The 13,903-nt window shown below is 38.0% G+C and overlaps 1 protein-coding gene across 2 annotated transcripts in view; it reads left to right on the top strand.

Moving 5' to 3' along the window:
- The window catches only part of LOC134753517 (scavenger receptor class B member 1), a 110,988-nt gene that overhangs the window by 79,301 nt on the left and 17,784 nt on the right, over positions 1-13,903 (top strand). For both annotated transcript variants that reach the window (XM_063689414.1, XM_063689415.1), the window contains 2 exons: positions 4,282-4,442; positions 13,476-13,617. In XM_063689414.1, the coding sequence (XP_063545484.1) occupies positions 4,282-4,442; positions 13,476-13,617 (303 nt within the window). The remainder of the gene's footprint in view (positions 1-4,281; positions 4,443-13,475; positions 13,618-13,903) is intronic.

Raw genomic sequence — 13,903 nt, 5'->3', positions numbered from 1 at the left:
TATCACACTTCCATATTAGTGTGACAGTGACAGTTGCGTTTCGTTCGCTACGGAGCGTTAGCGATTGGCATGTTGTCTACGGGGACTGGTAACGCTGTGAAACCATAAACTATAGATGTATCCCTTCTAAATCGCATACTAAGTGCAGTCCCAGTAACTTTTGTTACATACATAACCATACACAAAATAACTAGCGTAAATTGAGCTCCGATTACATATAAATACTATACATGTAGCTTAAACAAATACTGGTTATAAAGGCAGTGAAAAAAATGTTAATATAACCATGGAAACGAGTTTGTGAGTCGGGTTTGCTCGGTTTAAATATAGAACTTTATGCCATAACTATAGTGTACTTAAAAACAGAGCATTATGTTATAGAGACTGTCAACCGGGAGGTAGGATAAAGAACGATTCACGCCGAGGCGTCCGAAACTTCGTAATATGGATACGGTGAACAGTCTTTAATTGAATTGTCTCTTCTTTAGTATACATCCCTACTTACTTGTAATAAACAGCGAAGTACATCCTTCTTACTCACGGACCGGTTTTTATCTCCTGAGCCATACGCGTATGGCTATAAGCTATAGTACGTAACGTATACAGTGTGGAAATAATAAATGTGGTATTTTCTATAAAAAGGGACCTTATTGTCGATGGCGCTTACAACCATTATTAACGATGCTCCGATATATATACAATGCCGCGCGACGCTATTCGGCGTATGCGCCATCGACAATAAGGTCCCTTTTCATAGAAAATGCCCCAAATGGGCCCTGGAGGGAAAGTACCTCAAAACCTTTAGTTAAGGTGAGTTCGGCAAAGTTACGGACATCGGGTAAGATCGTATGATTCAAATTTCCGCCTATTGTGGGGTATTTTTTTAATGCTGGCAAGGTGATGCGATGCGCAATTTTGTTCCGCACCCCTCTTCAGTCCGCACTTGTTGCTCTGACAGACTAGGCGCGTGTTTTGTGCCGTTAAGTAGAAAAGTTCAAAAAATGTGTTTTTATTTTCCATCCGGATATACCCTCCGCCAGTTTTTTTGGAATAACTGGTAAGTTTAAGCGTTATTTGTTTCTTTTACAGATTGCATGTTATTTTTATTAAATTTGTGACAAATCTGTATATTTGGAATTCTGATACGATGCCTGTAGGCCAAGATCCGGTCTTACCCGAAGTGGTAAAAGATCGGATGCAAATCATCCGATCTTAAATTCTCAGGAATGCTCAAACTTTATACGTGTCACCACGATGCTTGATTAAATTTCTCTAACAGACGTATATAGTGGTGTTTTTTTTTATATAACCGCAAATTACAATCTAAGCGTCTAATATTGCACACTTAAGTAGGTAACTGATCTCTTTATGAATAAATAATTATAAATATTTTTATTTACCTATCTGCTGTAATTATGAAGAGGTAGGTTTATTTTTTTGTTGATTATTATTATTATTTTAATAATGTTAAAGAAATATAATGGTTTCTTGAAATATTATTGTTGTGTTGATTAATCAATTCTTACTTGGTTTAAAATGTGTGCTTATCAAAGCGAATTGGCCTGTTTGTAAGATCGAGATATGTTTTCTCACACGAAATCATACTCGTAGTTATGTGAGTTGGCGTTGGAAACTTTATTAAGTACCTATAGACTGATATTACTGCAATTGATTAAGTTTTGGTCGTATTAATTCCTCCACTTTCATATTATTTTACCCTTATGTCCTATTTTATCACCCTCTTTCAACCTACCGCGCTTAAGGTGTCAATGAACCTACGTGGTTCATTGACCCACATGGGTTCATTGACCCCACACCTAAAAGTTTGACAACCACAACTTCTTGAAAATTGAGCGCATGGTGTAAGATCGGACGGAAAAAATGCAAAAAAAAAGAAATGGGTCGGATATGATAGCCCGAATTACTGCTAGGCCAATTCTTCTATATATGAATCGGTGAGTAAAACCGGTTATTTTGCAATGGTAAACTTTATGGTACCGGCAATAGGGCCGAACTTATAGGCCCGTCCGTTCTTACACCACCAGGTAAAAAAAGAATGCTGTCAATTTATTTTGTTTCCTATATTTAAACACTCATTACACGCTCACTATGACGTTTAGAAAGATAATAAAATTCAATTATATAGAGCATTTCATTATTATCAATTCTGTACTTAAATCATGTCCGTACCCTATCCAAAAGCTGAGAAAAAAAAAAAACAACATCATCTCAACCCACCTAAAATCGTCCGAAACTTAGCCGAACTCACCTTACCTCATTTTGCTTAAAGGAAACATTGTTTTATTTTTTAAAATAAACAAAATAGTAGGCCGAGCACATGATTGGCGCGACAGTATCTGGCCTCGAGATAGACTACCCGTCTTTTACTAACTGTATGAATTAAAGAGGGACGAGTAGTCTATGTCGCGGCGAGATATTCTCGCGCGAATCATGTGCTAGCCCGGCTGCATTCAGATTTTTCTTTTTTTTTTCATTTGCTTAGCTAAAAATATTTTTGAATACTAAATATTGGATTTTATGGATATTTTGTACGACAGACGAGTGTAATGCCTAATGTTTCTTGGAGAAATGTTATCATACTGTATCGAATAGTAGAATAAAATAGCGAGTTTGTTTTTTTTTTTTTAATTTTTAGTCGGTTCGTTTCCCGGGTGAAACAAGCTAATTTAAAAAAATCTTTGAATGCAGTTCTGTTTATTTAAAAAAATAAAACAATGTTGAGCGAAACAAATTTGAGCGAAATGAGCTAACTTAAGGTTTTAAGGCACTTTTCCTCCAGGGCCCATTAATTTTTTCTACACTGTATACGTTGCTAGATTCGCAAACACGAAAGAGAGATGAATAGGAAAATGAGGGATAAAAAATTAAAGTAAATAAATAAATTATATTGACAGTAGGTACATTTACAATAAAAACATTAAAGCGCAATTCAACGCAAGAAATAATTATTAAATATATTAAATGTATTAAGGGAAGGTGGGGTCTAACGCCAAAGATGAATTAATCCGCCACAGACCACAGAACAACGTCCGAGTGACAACTTTTGTGTTTGACACGACGTCGAAAAGGTTAATGTTTACCAAAGATAGATATAACTCTGTAATAGATGGATACAGTCTAAGGAAAAAACGTGCCTCCATAATCAAGAAAATTTGATTCTTGATCAGATGGCGCCACTACCTTTGGCCTACTCTCGGATAGTTGGCGTTGACGGTTTCGTTTGTTTTTTAACAATTTTAACGCATATCAGTGAAAGAACATAGGTCAAAATAATATAAAAATAATTGATGCAAATAAAAAGAAATATAAATACATTTTATGATATTTTTATACATCTTCATTTGTAGTTTTAATCGTGTGTCGCAGTGAATTTACTGTGGCTACAAAATTTACTATGACAGTACTGCTCTACCCTATTATATTCTCTTTGTGTTTACTAAAGGTTCTCTGGAAGAGATCGCTTTTTTAGCGATGAAACCGTCTGTTGTTTACCTCTACTTGTGTTACTGTTTTCTTTATGTATTGTTCTCTTTTATTGATGTGTGCAATAAAGAGTTAAATAATTTTACGGTTTAGGTTATATACATTTTACGGATATAGAAAGTTCAGTCAATAAATCACTCATAAACTGATCGCACGTGTTTCGCTATCTCCGAACTATAGTTTTGCAACCTTCAATATACAGGGTGGCTAAAAAATAAGTGCATTCCCTTTGCCAGGGAGGTTTTGGGATTATACTGAGCAACTTTTACTATGGGACCAAGCACGAAATCGCAAAAAAAAATTTACCCTCACATTGAAAATGGACCAGCCAAAATGTATGAAACAGCCAAATATTTTTCGCGATTTCAGGGTTGGTCCCATAGTAAAAGTTGTTTAGTATAATCCCAAAACCTCCCTGGCAATGGGAATGCACTTATAATAATAATAATAATAAAATGCTTTATTGTGCACACTACATGCAAAAAAGATACAGACATTGAGAAAAGATATAAATTGGTAGGTAACAACAGGTATTTTATAGCCACCGTGTAAATATTTATATAGGGTAGGGTAGGAAACAGTGGCTTAGATCGAACAGTGGCTCAGTCGCCCCAATATCGCCTCTATCATGTTGAAATTATAAGGTTGAGTGAGCCACTGTACCCGGTTATTTTTTTCCGAGCCACTGTTTCCTACCCTACCCTACGTGCACAGACCTACGTACACTCAAAAAAAAAATATTTTTTATTATTATAATGTTCCCTTTTCCCCCCGCAGGAGTTGGTCCTCCGGCCGGGCTCCATGACGTTCGAGTGGTGGGCTCGGCCCCCCGTCCGGCCCTTCGTCAAAGTCTATGTCTACAACGTCACCAACGCGGACGAGTTCCTCAACAACGGCAGCAAGCCCGTGCTAGACGAGTTGGGACCTTATATATACTCGTAAGTAGACGCCATTTTGAACTTTGTAGTTTTTGCTCCGATTGCGTTTTTTTCTATCCAATAATAATAGCAGGAAGCCCGTGCTAGACTAATTGGGATCTTATATATACTCTTAAGTATATTATTACAGTAAATTTTAAAACTGGACGCCATTTTGAACTTTGTAGTTTTTGGTGCGATTGTGTTTTTTCTATCCGAGTATACAACCTCAAAATCAGCGACTAATTTCTCAATAATGGCATCAAGCCCGTGCTAGACGAGTTGGGACCTTATATATACTCGTAAGTAGACGCTATTTTAGATTTATATTAGAGTGAAACTAAAAACTGGACGCCATTTTGAACTTTGTAGTTTTTGGTCCCATTGCGTTTCTTTCTTACCGAACTTACCGAACATACTACGTCAAAATGCCAACTGGTTCCTCAAAAATAACAGCGAACCCGTGCCTGACGAATTGGGCCCTTATATATACTCGTAAGTAGATTTATATTAGAGTAGCTGAAAAATTGACGCCATTTTGAACTTTGTAGTTTTTGGTCCGATTGCGTTCTTTCTAACCGAAGATACAACGTCAAAATGCCAACTAGTTCCTCAAAAACGGCAGCAAGCCCATGCTAGATGAATTGGGACTGTGTACGAGATACACGGACTTGATATGTATGTATACTCGTAGTTCGTAGGGCGAATTACTTCAATATAATGAAGAGTGGTATATTTACGAGTAGATATGAGAAAAGTAAGAAAAGTCTTGAATAAACTGTTTGCTGTGCCCTACAGGGTGTCATGTTGTACACAATTCTATGTTAAGTATAGGTTAAGATACAATGTGATATGCAATAAAGATTATGAGTATGAGTATGAGTATGAGTAGATGCCATTTTGAAATTCGTATTTAACAAAATTCGTAGTTTACAAGTATAGTTTAGATTAGTAGGTAATATGACGTAAATTTAACGAAGTCATTACCTTTTTACTTTGCTTATATGTGCGATTTTCAACCAAAAGGGTACTTATTCTCGCTTGTCAGTAAGGCGCTATTTCCATATAGCTTCAATTAGAAATCAACCTTATCGACAAGCGACAATGTGGTACCTTTTGATTGAAAACGTCACATATTTTTCGTAAAGATTAAACTAGAATATTAAAATTGTCTTGTCAAGGTAATTTATTTAATTTGTAAACTGTACACGACAACATGCGACAGAGGCTAAATTTGTTACCTCGCCTGTCGTCACCTTTACCTGCATGAAGATAATACTAATTACCACGACAATTAGGTACTTATCAATCGTAGTTTTAATCGGAACCGGGTTTGTTCAACGATTAACCTAACGATGTGTCGCTTGTTAAACGTTTAGCACATTCGTATAGACAGACATACAGGGTGGGCCCGAACGCTAGTAGGCTGTTACTGAACCGGTAAGCTCCATCTTAGGCCCTGTCTTCACTTTCCATCAGGTGTGACTAGGGCCAATCGCCGATCAGTTTATAATAAAAAAAAAAAAAAAAAAAAAACAAATTCCGTTTCAAGCGCTAACTTACAACAAAGTGGTTAAGGGATAATACCACAGATTTAATATATACGCTAGATGACGCAAATACCACGATTTGTATTGAAACCAAGCATGCTGACTTTTTCATATAAAATTTACGCAAAATATAATTTTGAAGGAACGAATGAATATTTTTATTGCGTGTAACACATGGACACATATTTTTATTAGTAGAACTTACAAACTAAGGGGTTAGTATGTACAACGAACTTAGATTTAAAATAAAACAACACTGATGGATATGATAATATAATTTGAAAAATTACTTATCTGTGATAGGAAATATGTTCCTGCCTTTGGGTGCTCGCAATTTTTGGGCTGTTGCAGTTAATTATCATGCATCGAAGCATTTTTTAAGTTTTCACGGACGTCCGGCTGCAACAACTGACGCGCGTGAACTGTAAAGAGCGACGGTCAACCTCGACGCTTGGTCGGGGTTCGGACACGCGATTTGCATCTTCTATGGTATATTTATTGATAATACTTAGTAATGGCTGTTACCAGCCACTGTGCCAACTCGCGTCTTATGCATCTTTCACTTCCATCCCTGGAGCAAATAGCTTTAACGACTCCTCTCTGGATGGCCAATGAAGGCAAGCCAGAGCTGAGAGTCCTGCGGGTCCCCTAGTGGTCCACTCCGACCGACGAAGACACGCCTGGAATTTGTATATTATGGTAGTCTATGACCTCATCCAAATTTTTAAATAAAATAAATAAATAAATAAAATTACTCATCAAGCTCACCAGGAGTACGTAGTTATAGTAGGTTAGGGTTATTACCTCCCACCCTGTATAGTGAAAGTTTAGTTTTTTTTTCTTATTGATCACAGTACGATGGATGAGGATAAATTTCGAACAGTGTCAAAAATTGTAGAGCACCTTGTATAGAAACTTCCATACAAAGTGACCCCATATTATTTCTTTCTAGTATTAATTGCCACACTAATTGTCCACATACATAATAAAACGTGACTGTCTGAGTGCGGTTTTCTTATCGAAACAACTATCTAACTAAGTATGCAGGAAACACATTAGAAATTAAAATGTCTTTCCAAGTACATGTATTACGTTATCTTGGTAGTTTCTTATACATATTATACCTTTTAATATTAGTTCCTATATTTTTATAAAATAAAACTATGAAAACGGATTATATCGCGTATATTGAATTTATAATACATCCCGACGTTTCGAACTCTTTACAGCGTTCGTGGTCACCCGTTGACCACGAACGCTGTAAAGAGTTCGAAACGTCGGGATGTATTATAAATTCAATATACGCGATATAATCCGTTTTCATAGTTTTATTTCATGAGTAACTATCGCGGTAACCGAAGACAATATTTCCTATATTTTTAGTTTATTTTTATTTATTGGGAAACAAGAAGCTTACAATAAATGTACATAGCTAGTATACATTAAAATGAATAATACATTAGCCTAAACAGTTTCCACTAATGATATTAATATAAATCACAACCGGTGTGAAGTTAGCAGCCAAAGTTAACAGCCGCCTATAACAGTATAACCCAACCAAATTAAGAAGTCGAAATTTTAAATCTAAAAAAAACCGGCCAAGTGCGAGTCGGACTCGCCGCGCACCGAGGATTCCGTACTTTTTAGTATTTGGTTGTTATAGCGGCAACAGAAATACATCATGTGTGAAAATTTCAACTGTCTAGCTATCACGGTTGATGAGATACAGCCTGGTGACAGACAGACTGACGGACAGCGGAGTCTTAGTAATATGGTCCCATTTTATACCCTTTGGGTACTGAACCCTAAAAATCGTCACAATTAAATGCTCAAAGGGATCTTTTTACAACAGAAAATTATTAGTATTTTACAACTAACACATTTTGTCAAGTGACGATTAGACGTGGCGTACGTAGCCTAACACAGTTAGGTATGTGAGTGAAATCGTAACTAAGAGCTATGATATACCTTAGACTTTTTTTTTCTTAGTTTGGGAATGATGTTACGCATCGTCCCCCTGACCTGAGGTGGGCCCATTATGGGGGAGGTATGTGGGACTCACCTCCCGGCTCTTTCCATTGAGAAATGAGGGGGAGGAGCCTACCCACTAAACCCACACCGGCGTTTCCCATAATATGCCGTTTGGGGGGCGTCCGGGGATCGCGAACATTCTACAACGACGCCCCCGAGAAAAATATACCTTAGACCTTATATTACACAAAACAATGTTAGAGGTCTAAGTAAAGTCTGCAACGATTTTGATAGCATACGCAGTGCAAGTGTTATTTGTACGTCATAATTTCATAGAAGTTTGACGTTTAAAATAACACTTGCACTGCGTGTTTTATCAAAATCGTTGCAGACTTTTCTTGGTCTGACTCTAGGTATTTGTGCCATTCCTCATAATGAAACATTTGTGCCATTTTCAACCAAAAGGGTACTTATTGTCGCTTGTCAGTAAGGCGCTATTTCCATATAGCTTCAATTAGAAATCAACCTTATCGACAAGCGACAATGTGGTACCTTTTGATTGAAAACGTCGCATTTTATTCTGTAACATATTACACCTAAGCACCATAATACGCGCGTTATAAAACGCTGTGTAATTATAATAGCAGGGTTGTAACGGATGTGGTTTTATCGGAACTGAAAGCGGAACCAGATGTTTTAAATTTAGTTTATCGGAACCAAAGAGAGGTGTTAGGGTCGGCAACGCGCATGTAACTCCTCTGGAGTTACAGGCGTACATAGGCTACGGAGACTGCTTAACACCAGGCGGGCCGTATGCTTGTTTGCCACCGACGTAGTATTAAAAGAAACAGAAACGGAATCGGAACCGAAAACGTAACCGGAGCCTGAGTGAGAGGTGAACGAGACGTGCTGCCACATACATACAGTCAGTAGTCAGTACTACTGTCGGTCGTCATCATCATCATCATCATTCTAGCCTTCAGTCGCCCACTGCTGAGCATAGGCCTCTCTTCGTGTACGCCACTTATCCCGGTCCTGGGCTAGTCTCATCCAAGTGCCCCGCGATTTTTCGAACGTCATCCACCCAACGAGCCAACGACGGACGCCAGGCGCTTCTTTCATCCGAATGCGGCCACCAATCCGTCAACATTTTGGCCCATCTGCCATCATGCCTGGCAACATGTCCCGCCCAACTCCATTTAAGCTTGGTAATGACGTCCCCCACATCTCGCACCTTGGTGCGGCGTCGGATCTCGACATTCCTCACTCGGTCTTGAAGTTACTGAAGTACTTGAAGTACTGTCAGTAGGTAGACATTACACAACACAACACATACGAATAGGTATTTTAAATTAAATAACACTAATGAAACAAAACAACTCTTTAGTTCAGCACGTGGCAAGCGAGATGAGCGAATGACAGGTATAAACCCGTTTGTTTTTGATATACGTAATAGTAAACAAAGTGCCAGGCTACCACACTCTCCTGAGTACCTCAAATCCTTATTTCAATACTACGGCATTTCTCGCGACCGCCAACTTCGCTCTTCTGGCAATATGTCTCTGTCCATCCCTTTTCACCGAACCGGGTTCATGTCGTATTCGTTCACTGTGCAGGTGGCGCGCCTTTGGAACGGACTTCCTTTTAACATAAAAAATGCGCCAAATAAGTTCGCGTTCAAAAAATCCTTACGTGCTTTCTATGCTAGCGGAAAGAAAGTTTCTTAGTGTATTTTTATTAGTTTCATAATGAGTCTCGTCGTTATTTATATATATATTATATATAGTATATATGTATATTATATTTGTATATATGTGATTATATGTTATTTTTATTTTATTTTTGCTGTTGTATTTGTAGCACCGCCCACAATTTCTCTGCTTAGCCTTAAGGTTGACTGGTAGAGAATGCCTTATGGCATTAAGTCCGCCTTTTGTACTGTAAGGTTTTCTTTTGTGCAATAAAGATTAAATAAATAAATACGTAAAACGTACGTACGTATGTCTCGCCGCCGCGCTAAGCTTTGACATCCCATATAACTTCCGAAACTTCCGATTCAAAAGTAACGGAACCGGCACCGAAGCGGATGTGTAACTGTAATACCAATCTTAAGTTCCGACTTAACGGAACCAGAACCGGAGCTCCGTAATATCCCTGAATTATAGTAACAGGAAAATTATTTAAATAATTATACTACTTAATGCTGATTATAAGTAGTTACGGTAGAACTTGTGGTTCAGAGTGCACTTATAATATAAAGAATAAGCAGTACTTTGACTACAAGATATTACGAGGACTGAAAACTTTTGACTGGAAGATATCCCTTAAAGGGGATGAGTTCGACTTTATGCTAATGATCTTTTGCTGTGGTATTTAGTACTATTTATAAAAAGTAAATAAGTATTCATGCGTCTTTCACATCGACAAATAAAAGACATCAACGCGTATTAAAGTAAAAGTAAAATTACACTGTTCATCCGTCCGTTAAAACTTTAAATGATAGAATATTCGCGTTACCATCCAGGCATGCAACTAAAAATAAGTCATATATTTCATACAATTCTGTTTTTTTTATAGGTACACGATAGTTTATATATGTGTAAAGTAGGTCGGAGGTCCATTATTAAGTTTAAGCACTTGGTACAAGCCCGCAAACTTCCTTTTATACAGTTTAAAATGTTTATAAAATAATTCCGAGGGCAGAAGCCATTTTCATCGACAGCACATTTTTCCATTTCAAAGTGCTGCCACTGCGGCGGATTCTGTAAACTTACTTCCACACCAGACTTATATTGACCGTGATTACCTTTTGTATTGTTTTCGAACTCCCGATATTTCGACGCAGTTACATGCATCTTGGGTAACTGAAGATAGCGGGTGGGTGTCAAAGTTGTGTAGACCGCGCTCGGTCTACCCTCATTAGTGCGCGTCGGCTGCGGCGTTCGCTTTCAACGTTACCATCGGTCGCATTCACACCCGCTATGTTCAGGTACCCTTGAACAAAATGCATGTCTTTTTTCCAGCCGTCTCCTCATTGCTACGCCATTTGCAGGCAAGCCTGGGCCTGGGGTCCTGCATATGCTACTGTATCTATCCACCGGGAAGGCGCTCTTCCTCTACTTCTCTTCCCTTCTACGACATATCACGGTCCATATCCCGGTCAATATAAGTCTAGTAAAACTAACCGTGAATCATTCAAAACTGTTACTTCCACACCATCTCTTAAATTATTTGTCTAGTGGACTGATACACGTAGACCACTCTCAGCAAATCTTAATTCTTCTATTGTATTGTGATCTATAATATAAGTACACAAAATATATAAGCAGACAATAACACTGAGAATAGTGATGATGAGTAAGGCGAGCTCACAGGAATTGAGAAACAGTTTAATGATTCGTTGAACTGATTGTACTGGTCGTAATCGTAATATCACAACTGTGCCGCAGTTATCTTGAGAGATGCTAACACGCGACATCGCATGTCCACCTAAAACTAGACTCCTTGTTTACTCTTATGGACAAAGTTTATGTTTCCGACGGATACCTACGTTGTCTTAACACTATGTGCGAATTGCGTAGCGAGGGAACTAAGGGTCTCCCCACACCTATCGACTCAGAATCGGCGACCCGGGCGACTCGGCGACTCGCGTAGTGGCGACGCACAAGCGACTGCTGGTCGCCGGCGACGTCATGTGTCATAGGCCAAAGGAAACAAAAAACTACGCGAATGCTAGCTGTGTCCGCGAGTGTGTTAAAATGGGATCGTTCACACTGCGAGCAACTGGCGAGACGACTATATCTCTCGAACACAGTTGTGAAGAACAAAACATATTTTTCCCCTCACTAGCTCGGAAAGCCGTCTTTTATCCTTTAAAACAAGCGGGGAAAAACGCATTTTATCCACTAGTGGGGAAAGTAATTTGACCTTGGATGGAGCGTGTTAAGTAGCTTGACAGATAACAAAACGTAAAACGCTCATAATAATGGTTCGTTTGATATTACTCGTAATTATCATTAAATAAATGGTTTGAGAATCTAATAAAAAAGACCAAATTTAGCTTTATTTAATAATTTTAACTCAAAAACCTTAAATTTCCATAAGAAACGTTAGATTTTTTATTTATATAAATATAATTCTGAACGCACAAGTTGAGTCGATGCAATTTCAAAACGCATCGTTGACATTTCATACGTCAGAACAGAAACGTCAACATTGTCAACAATTTTTTTACTTAAAAACACTTCTTACCGACTCACGTAAAAATCAGAAGTTCCAGTGGTTTCTGTTATAATATCGTAAAAAAATAAGTGATTCCAGTAATGAAGATGATCTAACGCCTGTGGATGTTGCACTTTCCTCGCTATAGTGAGGGGAAAAGTTTTGTGTTACACACAGGTGCAAATGTATTTTACTTCTCGTGTGTTGAAACACTCGCTACGCTCAGGATTCTATTTTAGAACCACTCGCTTCGCTCGTGGTTCAACTATAGAATCCTTTCGCTAGCTCTCGTGTTTCAATTCCACACTCGCGGGTAAAATACAACTTTGCACCCTTGTATAACAAATAACTATTTTCACCTCAGCAGCTCGAACAAGCCTACTGTCGTCACTCCCTGGAGTGAGGAAAGTGCGACTTTCCTCACTCCAGGGAGTGAAACCAAGTAGCTTTTTAATTTAGTGAAGGCCATGAACTGCCATTTCATACTTCTATTACAAATTGTTATTTTTTTTGTTTCTCTGTATTATTCTGTGTAATTCGAAATACATTTTAACCTTTAATATATTCTCACTACTGAGGTGAAAAATTATATATGCAACACGAGAGCAGTTATTTTACATCTCGTGTTTTCGACTATTTTTGAGTCCCTCGCTACGCTCAAGATTCTAACTTAGAATCTTTCGGTTTCTCGGAACTCAAAATAAACACTCGCAAGAAAAACCAACTTTCCTCTCTTGTTGCACAAATAACTATAGTGATGCTTGCGCTCGTTTTGGTCTCCTGGCCCTAGTTGCCTATGTTTTGGTGGCCGAGAGACCAAGTCGCCGGCCACGACGCCTCGTTTTTTAGCATTAAAAAAAGGTGTGAACAATCTTGACGTCTTTTTATTGAAAAACACTTTTGAAAAATAAATTGTAGCAAATAACAATTATGTAGCGAGGATATATATTTACATTCTTTTGGTTTCATAAGTGGTTAAAACACTGGGTGCAGCTACATGCCCCAGTATGTAAAATTCTGTATTAATATTATGTTTGTATTTGTACTAACCCTAGATTTAAGTATTAGTATGTATGTTACTAACACATTATGGACTTTTGTTCGAAATAAATTATTGATTGATAAGTAATAGTTAAAGCGTTATTAAAAAAAAGACATAACTAGATTGTTTACCATTTTTCTAATGCTAAAAAAACTAGATATAATCGACAGTGCGTAACGGCCTAACGGCTCTTAAAATCTAGATGACCACGCGGCATAATTAAGATCGAAAGAAAAAAACCGATAGTTAATTGTTTTTTTTTTGTTTCAGACAAGAATGGGAGAAAGTGAACATCACCGACAACGAGAATGGAACCCTGTCGTTCCACTACAAGAGGACGTACACGTACCGACCAGACCTCAGCGGGAGGTCGGACGACGACGCTGTAGTCGTGCCCAATATACCTATGCTGGTGAGTGAGATACACGACCGACAAATAACCGACTACAGTAGAATCGCAATTACTGTGCGAAGTTTGGTTTTCAAGCACATATCGAAATTGAATACTTCATTATTTATTTATTTAATCTTTATTACACAAAAGAAAACCTTACAGTACAAAAGGCGGACTTAATGCCATAAGGCATTCTCTACCAGTCAACCTTAAGGCTAAGCAGAGAAATTGTGGGCGGTGCAAGCAGAGAAGTTTGGTTTTCAAGCACATATCGAAATTGAATACTTCATTCCTCCTCTACACT

Source organism: Cydia strobilella, chromosome 27, assembly GCF_947568885.1.
Source record: "Cydia strobilella chromosome 27, ilCydStro3.1, whole genome shotgun sequence".
NCBI lineage: Eukaryota > Metazoa > Arthropoda > Insecta > Lepidoptera > Tortricidae > Cydia > Cydia strobilella.
This window is presented reverse-complemented; position numbering and strand designations above follow the sequence as displayed.